Here is a 13,519-nt window from a genome sequence, read left to right as displayed (position 1 = left end):
CATTAGTAAACCTCATAGCAGATCTGTTGCTATACTTGCTGTCATTGTCGATTTTGATTATTTGGGTGTAAATTATAGACATATCTTAGAAGGTAACAGTCTATAGTATGATATCACGGATCTTCTAATCCAAGCTTAGCATATTGATCCACAAACTCATCGAAGAGTTTATCGAGGCCGAGCAGGTTCAACGGGTCCTTATCACCCTGCTCTTTCATATAACACAGCATGTTGTGAATGTCGAAAGTGATAGCTAGCATGTACCCGTATTCGGATTCAAGGAATACTTGCTCCCCAGTATCCAAATCACCCGTCAGCTCATTCCACTGTCTGGCATAAACGTCGCAGAAGTGTCTCTTTTCCTCCTCTGTATATTTCCTGCAACTTGCTATCTTGCTTTCTTCGTCGAACCACTTGAACATCTTTTGCATGAAATGCCCACCGATATCGAATGCTCGATAGTTCCGCATCACAAATTCGAAGTCAATCAGGACAATTTTGCTTTCTCCTTGCTTTGGCGTGTTCTTCAACATTGTATTCATGAATTGGACGTCATGAATACACCATCCAGTTTTCCCTCCTATCTCTTCCAGTCTGTCCACGACTTTTCCCAGCCTCGTTCCAAAGTCGTAGTCAACTAGGTTGTCCACGTTGACACCTCCTTCCTTTCCGAGTTTCTTTAACTTCTCCATTCCACGATAACCGTTGAGTCCGTCGATTACAGCATCATAGTAAAGCCCCACTGCCTTTTTTTCGAGCGATGTTTTCAATACATGGAAACTGGCGAGTCCACGAGCAACATCTGCTCGAATGACCGGATCCTCAACATCTTCAGGCTCCATGTTTCGCGCATCCAGAAACTCATCAATTCTCCCAAGTGTCCCATCTTGCGTCCTGAAAAATCCATAAACCTCAGCTCCCAGACCGGATCGGCCGTACTCGTGGCAGAAAATTGCTTCTTCGTGTTTGGTTGGGGCCAGATGCTTGAAGAGTTCGAGGTCACCTCCCGAGTCTTTGTGGAATTTGATAAACACTTTGACTGGCTCGGTGGATGGGGTAGAAGCTGATTTAGGTCGTTCAACAGGACAGTGGGCATTGGCAAATGATGCATGGTATGATATGGTCAGAGTTTCTGGATCCACAGAAGACCATTCTTTCGGTAGGAACGTGCCGATGATGTCTCGAACATTCTTCTTGGTCGGTATCTTGTCTTGGGGAAGAGTTACGGGAACAGGAAACAAGGTGATCATTGTCTGGTCAATGGTTGAAGCGAGAAAAGTAGAGAATTGTTCACAATCAAATATAGCAGTTCTAGGAACTATAACATTTTGTATTTTCTGTGTCATAACCAAATGATTGGTTCAGGATTCAAGGGTTTCACCCCGCAATGTCGGGGTCCCCAAGTTGTTTAGCGCAAATAGTTATACTACAATGACTATTGTGTAACCTCAACTCAATGCGATGTGTTAAACTGTGGTTGCAACTTTGGATATAATATTATATACTGCTCCGAATCGAGACTTCTATAATTTTGAAAAATGACCTTTCTTATAGCAAGCTATATACATATGAATACTGTGCTAGGACTTGCTGGACTTGCTTCCATACTTACAGTCAATGCCTCCCTAGTTTAATTAATTATTTAATATGCCTTACGATAAGTGGCTCTTTCAGCATCCGATACCAGGTAGTTTTAAGTTGTTCATCAACATATAATCCTTAGAATCGAAAATATGCCCTTCATACAACCTGTTCATAGATCTCCGGGCCTAGTGTCTTGGCGTCCCCCACTGATGAAATGATCAACGTGCCGAGGCAAAAAAAGGGAACACCGTGAGGGGTCTGACCCTCATAATAATCTCTCCGCATATATGCAGGCTCTCACTAATTCTGCATAATTTCTCTCTTCATTACGTCGTAGTGATAATTTTTGATTTATCAGTCCTTTGAACATCAATTCGCGTGTTAACTGGTGGGTTTTAGAGACATATATTGCGGAGCTTGTCCCAATAACCTCCTATTTCAACACCGCACGATCACTCCCCTTAAAACCAAATCGCCAGACCCAGCATGCCTGTCGACAAAATCCAAGTATCGGGTGACTCCCGCATTGAGTACAAAACCGCCACACTCAATGGCCATCATTACTGTAAGTGCTGCGAGCTCCCAGAAGTGCCATAAAGACTGCACACGAGCTAACGGCGCACAGCCTATCTTCTTAGCCAACCTAAATCAGGCCAATATAAAGCCACCATCTTCCTAGTAAGATGATAGTCATCCCACCAGCAATGAAATAGACCCTGACATATACCAACAGATCCATGGCTTCCCCGACATCTCAATGGGATGGCGATATCAAATCCCCATGCTCGTCAGCATGGACCTTCGCGTCGTAGTTCCAGACAATCTCGGATACGGACGAACAGTGAGAATGAGAACCGCCCCAACCAACTAAACACCGACTAACAACAACAGGACGCCCCTGAGGACTTCACCCCATACTCCCACAAAAGCTGCGCAGCAGATATCAAGGCCCTAGCTACACACCTAGGCGAATCGCAAATTATTCTCGGCGGACACGACTGGTAAGTACCTGCACCATCGAGCGCAGAACTGAACTAATTCTGATGCTTGACAGGGGCGCCGCTCTCGCCTACCGCGTCGCTCTTTGGCACCCGGAGCTAGTGAGCCACCTGTTCACCGTTTGCGTGCCGTATGCGCGCCCGATGGCAGAGAATGTTTCTCTAGAAGACCTTGTCCGCAATGCGGCGCCAAATTTCGCATACCAGCTTCAGTTCAAGAGTGGGGAGTTGGAGAAGGTTATTCGGTCTAAGGGTGATATTCGCCAATTCCTGGTTGCGCTTTATGGGGGCCGCACTGAGGCCGGTGAGGTTGGCTTTGATGCGCACAAGGGCGTTCTGCTTGATAAGATTGGCGGACTTCGGCCTTCGAAGTTGCTGAGTGAGGAGGTGGGTTTGGGTGTTCGATTTGATCGTGGGGCTTGCTGACTTATGTAGGAGCTAGAGTACTATACGAATGAGTTTGCTAGGAGTGGGGTTCATGGACCACGTATGGCATTTCCAAGGCTTTGAGCGTCAGTGCTAACTTTGTCGCAGTCAACTGGTATCGCACTCGCGAGGTCAACTCCAAGGAGGAGCTTGCTATTCTTGATAGACAGATTCAGGTTCCTACGTTGTTTATCCAGGCGTTGAGAGATCAGGCCCTGCCGCCGCATCTCGGCAAGTCCATGGCGAAGCATATCCCGCGCCTTACGACGAAGCAGGTCAATACCTCGCACTGGGCTTTGTGGGAGAAGCCCGCGGAAGTCAATGAGATCATCTCGGGATGGTTGAAGGAGGTGGTCTTTGCCGATAGGGCTGGGAAGCTATAAAGTGAAGGCATCATTGCATGTGGAGATAGTATCCATGGGTACATTGATACTATTGCGAAAGTTCGTGGTTTTTCATCAAAGCATTAAAGTTTGCATTATAACAAGGCAGGCTGTTAAGGACGATATGTTGGCTAAGCCAACTAACTGCATAGGACCTACCCGGGCATGGACCACCTAATACTTGAAGACTTTAGTTTCAATATTGCAGCCAACCTTCTCCAAACGGTCCACAAAGTCTTGGCCCAGCGTAGCGGGAGTAACAATACCCCCACGTGAAACCTTTTTAATCTTCTCCTCCTCATCGAGAATGACCCTCGCAGCTTCAGCCAGCAACAACCCAGTGAAAAGGTACATACCACCCCCGTAAGTGATTTTACCGAAGACACGCTGCGCGTCGGCGTTATCAGCAGTCGCAACAGCATGGTATTCAAGGCGATCATTGGTAGAATCCTCACGACGAGGACCGGTACCAGGCGCGAACACGAACTTCCGTGCCAGCCAGCGCACAGGCGGCAGCGCAAGCAGTGAGATTCCAACCACAAACGCGATGTGCAGGGCCACGCCGATCATCGCGTTGCGTACGGACAGGAACTGACGGAAGAAGAACTGCTGTCCGTACAGCTCGGGCATGAGGCTACTGCTGCGGTGCACGATGGTGATGTCGGCGATGGCGGATGGGGAAGTGGTGACGGTTCCCAGGTCGCGGATTGCGCGCACGCCTAACAATTTCTCCAGGATAGATTCTCTGGGGATATTTGTTGGGGGAGGGGAGACGGATAGTGAGAAGGGGGTCATTGACTTGGATATCTCGGACAATGGGAGCCAATCGAAGATGCTGAGGACGGTGTTTAGGGTACCGCCGCTAGGACCAGAGGACCTGTTGGGATTGAGTTAGCCATTGGTGGTTTTACCGGAGGAAGGTTACATACTTCATCTCCTTGATGGTACTGTTGATCTGGCGGGTTGGAGACGAGAGGTCCTCGCGGACTCGCTTGACCAGAGCCCATGCTAGAATATCGGCAGGGGCACTTTCAACTCCAGTCGAGGGGATCATCTGTTTGCAGTTAGAGTCAAGCTGCACCTTTAGGAATTGTAGTAGAACGAACAATTGCACCATTGGCCTTGGCTGTTTCATGGTACTTCTCGATGATCAACTTGATCCATGGAGTCTCTCCAGTACTGTGACAATTAGACATTGTTGAGATACAGAGTTGAATGTACATATACATACGCATCGACATAGTGAGTTCCATTGACTGCGCATGCCTCGACAACTGGGGTCGAGTACAAGTGGTAGGGACCCACACAGTTGATAACGAGCCGCGTTTTCTGGGCAAGCTCGTTCAGCTCGGTGGGGTTGAGTTGTACAACCAAAACATCTATTTCGCGAATCAATAAGCATCTAGACATGCAATGAATCAGAGACGGGGCCGTGGATCAAGTACCTGGGTCAATACGGTCCGGGTTGAGGGCCTTGAGTTCCTTAGCAATGGTCTCTATCTTTTGTATGGAGCGGCCAGCAATGGCCCATTTTAGATCGGTAGGATAGTTCTGCACAATATGCTCTGCGCAGAACTGTCCCGTGTAGCCGGTTGGGCCCAGCAGGACCAGGTCATATTGGCGGTTGGAAGTCATTGTAGTTGGTTGAAATTGTGATGTAGTTCTGCAGAACAAGGAGCTTTCGGCGAATCACAAGCTTCTCGGCAGCTAGTACTTAAAGACGTGATAAACACCTCACAGTAGAGGGAAGTGGGCGAGATAGTTGAAAAGTAAAAGTTGAAGATTTTTCTAAGAACTAGGAGCAGTATAGGTCACACAATGACCTTCGGAGTACTACTTCTGTTTTGATGTACTGGCGCAGACGTTTATATTTCATGCATTGAGTCGATCACGTGGCCGGATAGTTATATTGAGCCGACTGCTTCCAAGGTTCAGATCAATCAGATTTGCAATGTTACATCTCTTTCTATACCTCCTTCTATATCTCTTTTTATATCTCTTTTTATATCTCTATCTACCCATATTTTTAGAGTATAATATGTAGGACTAGTATACAGAGGAACCACTCAATATTAATGAATGTAAATTTACCAGATTCCAGGGCTACGGAAAGGTGAAGAAGTCCGCGCAGGGGTACGGTCAGCAAACCTTGTTCAAGTTTCAAACACAATCAATTCCAAAGTGAGGCCGAGCAACCTCGGCCAGGGAACATATGAGAAGCTGGTCAGATTCTAGAAGAATGAAGGATTATAGTGGAAACCTGAATCACAAGGCACTAACGTAGGATAGGCAATTCAATAATTTTGTGTGATGACAAAAACCTTCAATGTCCAAGTCCAATCCACTTCACATCGTCATTTTCAGTGGATCTTGTGGATTATTGGACAAGTTATCGAAGCCCAAGTTAAGAATTGGAAACCTTAGGCCAGAGCGTCAATGTACTGCCCAGATGCGATAACCGCGATAAGGCGCATGACATAAGCCCACTAATCCCAAAAAAGGTCAGGTGATCGCACCACAGCCCAGAGCCCTAAGCGAGAATCCACAGCACAACCCGCTCTCATTCAAAGCGTCTTTTTTGATCTCCTGTCCAGTACCCATCTTCATCCTCGACACCAGCCAAGATGACGAAGCGCACCAAGAGTATGTTTTACATGTCTACACTGAATTTATGAGCCAATGCTAATTATATTTATTAGAGGTCGGCATCGCCGGTAAATACGGAGTGAGGTATGACATTCACCCACATTGCGCCCACATCGCGATTTCCCTCGATCGAAACTCGAAACATCAACTTCCACAAACGATCGGTTTCTGATTATATATTCTTACAGATACGGTGCTTCTCTGCGTAAGCAGATCAAGAAGATCGAAACTCAACAACACGCCCGGTACGTACTCCACGATCTGGAACACCATCGATCGCAAAACTAACAGTTAATAAAGTTACACTTGCACCTTCTGCGGAAAGAACACCGTGAAGCGCAAGGCTACCGGTATCTGGGAGTGCCACGGCTGCAACAAGGTCGTTGCCGGCGGTGCCTACGCTGTCTCGTAAGTTACACACCAGCATGTGTGACTGATCACGATCTTGGAACCAACCAATCTCGAATGGAGGCACACATGCGCGAACGTCAACTAGAAGTTTACTAACCATTCTCTCCTACAGTACCCCCGCTGCCGCTGCCACCCGCTCCACCATCCGTCGTCTCCGTGAGATTGCTGAGGTTTAAATGGGAGGATCATGTGGATTCATTTCTCTTTACGGTTACGTCTGAATACCAAAAATGAATGAAAAAATTCGGGATTTCGATTTCTTGTGCATGCGACTCGCCGAGTATAACGTACATCGATCTGACTGGTCCCATATCCGCGCTCGGTCGCTGCCTTCGTGATAGACCATTCGCCGATCAAATCGAACCTTCACCTGATCACTGTCTTGGTTTGCGACTATTCGAGCCAGAGATATGGATTGCAAACCTGGTAGTCCTGGCGGTTTTCAGGTGCGGGAAAGTCACGTAGATTCAACGCCACGAGTGGATATCACATCGGTCATCTGCTCATGTGGTGTCATTGCTAGCGTATTACTTCTGACTCAAGAGTGTCCACCGGTGTCTTCAGCGCTTGAATGATACGATAAGGATTATATCTACGTAATTTGGCAGCTGGACGTTTGCGCCTACCACGCTATCGTATACTGCATCTGCATCTGGTGTCTATTGGAAATTTGCCCAGGATATTCACGTGACTAATGTGAGAAACCCTGCGATTTGGGTCTCGACTGAGTCATGGGCTGCCTAACGTGGTCACTTTTAATTGTAGTCTGGCGCCTTGCTCTTGCTAGGGACTTGGCGCATTTTTTTCTTTGTAGACCAGGGACCCTGGTGGTTGTATGGTTATGAAGGATGTTAACGGAAATTTAGAACAGACGATCAAAGATATATAGTATAATGCCAGATTATTGCCACACTAAAACCAATAAACACAGAAAATTCCAACCCATCTCAATAGATATTATAATATTGCAGTATCGCAATATAGCTCGTCAAGTCATTCCAATCCAGGGCATCATTTGCCTCCGTCACGTTCCTGTTTTGCGTTAGTCCGGCAATCCGGCCCACCTTCAAAAAGGCGCTCCCCACACCTTCTTCGCTTCTACACCTTTGAGAGTCGCTCTTCATGGACTTCGTGTCTTCCTTTAATTATATTGTCCATGTCAGATACCTGTATTGTTTGTTTAGGCGACCTCGGTGAAGGTGCGGGCGATCCTCTCGAGCCCGTGAGCCTGAGTTTGGAGTTCAAGGATGAGGACTCTCATATTGCCCAGTTACTTCCCTGTGGTCATATTTTACACAATAATTGTCTGAAACCATGGGTTGAAAGAGCGAACAGTTGCCCGATATGTCGGCGCAGTTTCAATATGGTCGAGTTGAGTGACCGGCCTGGAGGTATGACGACCCCCTTCCTTGAATTATGACATAGTCCACTTTTGATGATCAATAACTGACCTGAGTTACTCTCAAATATAGGATCTGTTATATCATCGTATGCCGTTCAAGACCGCACACAAGTAGCCGAGGTTGACCCTTCTATGGTCATCGAATACGTGGAGGATGACTTGGCCGACTTCCAACCATGTACAATCTGCGGGCAAGCCGATAACGAGGATGTCCTTCTCTTATGTGATGGATGTGATGTGCCTTCCCATTTATATTGTCTCGGGTTGGATGAGATCCCACCGGGGGCCTGGTACTGCCAACAATGTGAATCGCAACGTGCAGTGGCACCAGCGCCCGAGGTATCGGCACGAACAACCCGAGCTGAGCAGCGAAGTCGGCGAACCCGAGCCCAACAAAGGCGTCTTCAAACTCGGAATCAGACAAACTCGCTCCATTGGGCACGGGTCTGGCAAACCGTTTGGGATAACCTGAACCTTGATCTGGACTTCCCATTCGACGACGATCGCTCTGCGGAGCGTGTGATTCAACAGCGCCGTCGCGAAGAGGCCAATCAGCGTGAATTTCAGGCATGGCAACGCCGATTTGAAGTCGCCGAGCGACAGGGTGGTGGCAGTCGGTTTCGCGACGCCGCACCTTTGTTCGACATTGAGCCTGCTCGGCCGTCCCGCCCCCGTGTTCCCAGAGTTCCGACACCTGAGCCCGAGTCCCTGGAGGAGATGCGCGCCTGGAATGCCTTCGAAAGAGCACGGGAAATCGAAAACAATCCGAATGCCGCCAGGAAGCGCAAAGAGCCAACCATGTCGCCGTCCCCTGAACCCGCCGAGCCCGAGCGCAAATTAAAACGACCTCGAACAAGGAGACCGCAAGAGCTTGCTGCTCTAGCACAGCAAAATCAAACCGGTGAATCCTCTCGGGCTGGTGCCGCAAGCTCCAGCGCACGGCCGAACGGCGATAATCCCACTGGACCGAGCTTCCTTTCGTCACTATTAAAGGAAGTTGAAGACGCACCTAGTCGCACGAATTCATACGGACCTTCCGCCTCAACGTCCGCCGCCCCTACCGATCATCCCTCACCAGGTCCTTCATCTCCCTCTATCTCCCCGACCTCATCCGCGTACTCTTCTCCTCTCCTCTCATCGGCTACACCCCCGCCTTTCCCTCGCACCTGCCCGATATCACCCCTTCAGCTATCCTCCCCTGCCGAACCATCATCACCCCCCTTTTCCCCCGAACTCTCATTCTCAGCTAGTCCGCCCCCAAAAGGGGCAAAAGAAGACAACACACCTCGCAGTACGGGCCGACCTCGCTCTCGGATTCCCCAACGAGCACTCAACATTGCACACTCCCGTTCCCCAGACTCATCACCGACCCGACTCGGCCCATCTCTTGCTTTGAAAGCCGACATCCAGAAAATGGTCGGCACCGCATTGAAACCTCACTATAAGAAGAAGACCATCTCGAAAGAGCAATACACAAACATCAATCGCAGCATCTCTCGAATGCTCTATGAGCGCGTTGGCGATCGCGAAACGCTCGAGTCGGATGAACGCACGAACCTCGAAACAGAGGCAAAGCACGAAGTGCAGAATACCGTCGACGCCCTAAAGAGGAGAACGAAAGATAAGCAAAAACAGCGCATGGTGGCTACCGATACAGATGGCGATACTTAATGATATTTACTATGAACTCCGGCATTTCATGGCGTTTCTCTTCTCAGCGAATCATTGTCCTCGGTTTATTGTATAACTGGTGTTTGATACTGCAGACTGTCTTGTTGTTCTTTAGCGAGGCATATGTGGGAGATTCTATTATTTTATTTTTCTCTATCTCCTATCTGGGAGTGATATGGACTGGTGTTATTTGTGGAGCTTGTCTGGTCATTCTCTTCGCCTTACATATTATTATGTCTGAATATTTATCAGTGTTTGAATTCCATCCTATAGAGAAGCCCACTCATGGTCATTGGCAATATGCATTCTACATGGTATCAAAAAAGGATCTGGATCCGGCTTATATTACAGGTAAGCAAATTCTGGAATCCGCAGATCGCCTCCCAGCTTACAAGATATATCGAGATTGCGGAATCCAAGCACGAACCGGCAAGACCGGACGTCAGAAGAAGCAGCAGCGGGAATCGGTTCTGGCTTTGACATACTGTCTTATCCGTCAGATAATTCTGGTACGCTTTTTCCTTATCCTTCCGTAGTAGATCGATCTCGTTCCCAATATTCCCCAACGAACACAAACCAGTAGATTATCACAGTGTTACCAGCAACGAAGGACGTGACGACCACCATGATATACCTGAAACGTAGCGCTGTGCGTCTTTTGTTCTGAAAACCAATGGCTCGGTGAAGTTGCCCAATACCATACGACAGAATGAGCTCCATCCAACAACTGTACACCAAGAACAATACAAGATATCACCCTACTCCCCGCAAATCGATATGCCAGATACGGTCTGACAAGCTGATAGCTATCCCCAAGGAAGCCCTGTGGCATAATCATGAATGGTGGTAGGTGAGAAAACGGACATCGCCCGCGCTGCAGTACCACTTCTAATAGATGTTAGCACTTGAGAGGGAGTATGGATTGAGATACTGGGTTTGAACCCAGGGTACGACCGGAAGTTATTCTGTTGGCCGTTATTGAACTTGTGGTATCGGAGATCTAGGAAAAAGCATGTCTCATTTTCGAAGACTAATTATGTGTATTTGAGTCAATCATTCCGGCCATAAAAAGGCGAAGAGCTTCGAGTAGCTAGGATTCGTTACCATATATTTTTCGCACGAAATGGTTTTTTCCACCTAACCTTACTTTGTTAGTTATGAAAGGGGGCTTGCTGTGCGATGTTTGATCCAAATCGATATCCAGGGTCTATTGCTCCTATACGTGTGGATGATATATATATAAGATGTTGATTCAGGTGCATCGCCTTGCTTCAAAGCTTCTAGATAGACAGAATATGCGGGTCTGGTATTTATTCAGCATACCTCGGCTGGTTTTACACCTTAAAATACTTTTATCTGGTCCCTGCGCCTCGTCGGAGAAATCAATATGATTTAGTGTTTCAAGTCATGATACGAAGCTCTGTAGCTCGTGCCAAGAGCGGGAAATGATCATAAGTGAAACGTTAGACTTGGTTATTGACAGCACTGATAACTCCACCCTCGCTATCCGTGACAAGTTAAGAGTTCCTGAAACGATCCGCGTGAACGCTTGCGGTAAATTCCTAACTATCAAGAAAATGTGATTTGCCAATGATCTGTGCTGGTGGACGCCATCATCCCTCATTCTTTTCGATATAGCTCGGTGTATCTGAGTACAAAAGTACTTAAACGCTGTTGTAGTTCAACTTTACCATTTTTTTCTATCCTCTTTCCAATCTATTCTGTATATTTATCTCTTTTGTACTTTTCTGCCTATGATGCGCAATTTCGTTCTTTTGTCTGCCCTGGCGGCAGGCCTTTCTGACGCCTATACTGTCACTGTTTCAGATTTCATGATGTTCAAGAACATTGACCCTATTGTTTTTCCTGGAAAATATACTAGCCATATGCACAGTTTCTTTGGCTCAGATGCAATTACCGTGAACACGACCACTTCAGCTGAGCTGCAGAAAGGCTGTTCCACTACCGAGAACCCGAATGACTTTTCAACATACTGTAAGTGTCTCTTGGCCTGTGAGCCGGAAGCTCGACGACTGACCAGAAAATTAACAGGGGTCCCGACATTATATCTCGTGGAAAATGACGGCCAAACGTACACGCCTATCATACCGATGCGTTTCAGCGCCTACTACGAGCAGCCGGAGTCTGCCGAAATCGCAATTCCACAGAACTACAAGGACCTTGCTGGAAATGCGTCCGCTACATCCCAAGCCGACGTTGAAGATGATGCTGGTATTAGTTGGTTCTGTGAAGGCGATGCGACAGATGAAACCAAAGATGCAGCCGCCTTCCCCACAACGACATGCTCCACCCATCTACAGACGCTTCTTCTTTTCCATGACTGCGTGAATCCAGACACTCTTGAGTCAAGCTACTCGGGCAATCCTCATTACAATAAGGGGTATGGCGACAATTGGTGCCCATCAGACATGAAACGCATCCCCCAGCTGCGATTCTCTATCCGCTACGATCTGCGCAAATTGCTCCCTGATGGATGGTCCGGTGCCCCTCCTCTTGCGCTAGCCTGCGGTTCATCCTACTGCTCCCACGGTGACTTTATCAACGGCTGGCTACCAGAAGCAGCAGAGAAAATGGTTCAAGATGCGGTTTCCAAGTATGACTACTTTGCCGTGAATGGGCCTTTGGGCGACGCGAGTGATGGGTCTGTGTGCGGTGCAAAAAATGCACATGATAGTGATCCAACGCATGGCACCAGTGACTACTTTGAGAGCTTGCAGATGATGGGTAAAATGGCCAAGAGGGCCCGCAGACACTTCAGGAGACTTCATTGAGATGACGAAATACTTCTTGTCAACTTTTACTTTTCACGCCCTAAGATGTAAACACTGAATTGAATTGTTAGAATTTACCATTGATCATTGTAGCTCTAGGCCTCTTTGGAGTAATCACTCTCTGTGCAAGCTGTTGAGGTTGTTAACACCGAAATCATGTTCTATTTGTAATAAAGATATTTGATTTTGATTTCGATGTCAACTTCGCCCTTTACAATGGGCCAGTTTCCATCATATACCGAGTCGGCAGGCATTGTGATGACCTTATCATCATGAGGAGAGTCGATTGGGCGCGCGTGTTGGATGTCTTTCCAGCAACGACGGAACCAGTGATTGAAAGATAACCAGCCCGTCGCCGGCTGCTCCCACCTCTCTGCTTCTAGACTATATCGGATATTCACATAGAAGGTATAGATCAAACCGGCCGACTCGGGGGTATGCAAGAATTGTCCCAGCTGACGTGCAAATGAGACCAGCCAGTAGGAAAGCCAAGAGAGGTCGGTGTTGGATGTCTCGGGTGTGATGGGAGCTTGCAAGCCAATAATTGCGGGCTGATCAAAAACCCAGTAAAAGACCAAGATCTTGCGCGGCAATGCGTCTCCCCTGGAGCTCACCTTGGTACCTACCGCAGGAACTTTTCGCAATACAGGAGAAAAGTATCGAGGTCTGTAATTCCCTCGGCTCCCCATATCGTCTGGTCCATCAGAAATCGCAGATGTGATTGCAGTATTGAAGTTCAAAATCCGCGTTGGACACCGGCAAATGAAGTCCTTCAATTCTAGAACAAGCGCCTCTTTTGAGAGATATGTGGGAGAGGTGGAATGACCCATTGTAGTGGACTCGAAAAGCAATGAGAATGGGGCAAGCTTAGAATGAATTGTGTTGAGTAGAATATTGCTATTTGACTTCCAGGCTTGAAGTTCTCAAAACTACTGATCTTGGGCTCCTATCCTGCCTGTTTAAATAGGGTTGGGAAGGCCCTTCACTGAAAGAAAGAACCCTATGGAGTGACGTGATTAATTGCAAGATATGTAAAGATATGAAGTGTGCTGAAGTAAGGGATGTGAGTTCGTATTGCGTCCAGAAGGCATCGTCACCTGCAGTCATTCCAAATTCGGACTCATTAGGCTGAAGTCTCACAAAAATCAGGGATGTTATTGACTATCGATTTCTCGCTTTGATGGAGATCAGGTGGCCTAGTGATTC

The 13,519-nt window shown here is 47.6% G+C and overlaps 7 protein-coding genes across 7 annotated transcripts; 4 read left to right on the top strand and 3 right to left on the bottom strand.

Moving 5' to 3' along the window:
• Nucleotides 1-113: 113 nt before the first annotated feature.
• N7529_002341 (putative choline kinase) lies at nucleotides 114-1,250 on the bottom strand (the record flags this gene model as incomplete). The annotated part of the gene is made up of 1 exon (XM_057237869.1): nucleotides 114-1,250. The coding sequence occupies one exon, from the start codon at nucleotides 1,248-1,250 to the stop codon at nucleotides 114-116; it is 1,137 nt and encodes a 378-aa protein (XP_057100480.1).
• Nucleotides 1,251-2,070: 820 nt separating this feature from the next.
• Nucleotides 2,071-3,391, top strand: N7529_002340 (alpha/beta fold hydrolase; the record flags this gene model as incomplete). Its single annotated transcript, XM_057237868.1, has 6 exons — nucleotides 2,071-2,149; nucleotides 2,210-2,262; nucleotides 2,318-2,425; nucleotides 2,476-2,585; nucleotides 2,639-2,969; nucleotides 3,050-3,391. The coding sequence occupies 6 exons, from the start codon at nucleotides 2,071-2,073 to the stop codon at nucleotides 3,389-3,391; spliced, it is 1,023 nt and encodes a 340-aa protein (XP_057100479.1).
• Nucleotides 3,392-3,565: 174 nt separating this feature from the next.
• On the bottom strand, nucleotides 3,566-5,026 carry N7529_002339 (saccharopine dehydrogenase family protein; the record flags this gene model as incomplete). The annotated part of the gene is made up of 5 exons (XM_057237867.1): nucleotides 3,566-4,268; nucleotides 4,321-4,445; nucleotides 4,498-4,570; nucleotides 4,623-4,770; nucleotides 4,837-5,026. 5 exons carry the CDS (start codon nucleotides 5,024-5,026, stop codon nucleotides 3,566-3,568), a joined length of 1,239 nt encoding a protein of 412 aa, XP_057100478.1.
• A 989-nt stretch (nucleotides 5,027-6,015) lies between these two features.
• Nucleotides 6,016-6,624, top strand: N7529_002338 (60S ribosomal protein eL43; the record flags this gene model as incomplete). Its single annotated transcript, XM_057237866.1, has 5 exons — nucleotides 6,016-6,034; nucleotides 6,091-6,121; nucleotides 6,226-6,282; nucleotides 6,338-6,445; nucleotides 6,561-6,624. The coding sequence occupies 5 exons, from the start codon at nucleotides 6,016-6,018 to the stop codon at nucleotides 6,622-6,624; spliced, it is 279 nt and encodes a 92-aa protein (XP_057100477.1).
• A 1,187-nt stretch (nucleotides 6,625-7,811) lies between these two features.
• Nucleotides 7,812-9,521, top strand: N7529_002337 (putative PHD and RING finger domain protein; the record flags this gene model as incomplete). Its single annotated transcript, XM_057237865.1, has 2 exons — nucleotides 7,812-7,839; nucleotides 7,921-9,521. 2 exons carry the CDS (start codon nucleotides 7,812-7,814, stop codon nucleotides 9,519-9,521), a joined length of 1,629 nt encoding a protein of 542 aa, XP_057100476.1.
• Nucleotides 9,522-11,275: 1,754 nt separating this feature from the next.
• N7529_002336 (DUF1996 domain-containing protein) lies at nucleotides 11,276-12,313 on the top strand (the record flags this gene model as incomplete). The annotated part of the gene is made up of 2 exons (XM_057237864.1): nucleotides 11,276-11,516; nucleotides 11,574-12,313. The coding sequence occupies 2 exons, from the start codon at nucleotides 11,276-11,278 to the stop codon at nucleotides 12,311-12,313; spliced, it is 981 nt and encodes a 326-aa protein (XP_057100475.1).
• Nucleotides 12,314-12,474: 161 nt separating this feature from the next.
• N7529_002335 (uncharacterized protein) lies at nucleotides 12,475-13,143 on the bottom strand (the record flags this gene model as incomplete). Its single annotated transcript, XM_057237863.1, has 1 exon — nucleotides 12,475-13,143. The coding sequence occupies one exon, from the start codon at nucleotides 13,141-13,143 to the stop codon at nucleotides 12,475-12,477; it is 669 nt and encodes a 222-aa protein (XP_057100474.1).
• Between the last annotated feature and the right edge of the window lie 376 nt (nucleotides 13,144-13,519).

This window comes from Penicillium soppii, assembly GCF_028829465.1.
Source record: "Penicillium soppii strain IBT 18220 chromosome Unknown utg000003l, whole genome shotgun sequence".
NCBI classification, from domain to species: Eukaryota; Fungi; Ascomycota; class Eurotiomycetes; order Eurotiales; family Aspergillaceae; genus Penicillium; species Penicillium soppii.
The sequence above is the reverse complement of the archived record's forward strand: the minus strand, read 5'-3'. Positions and strand labels throughout refer to the sequence as shown.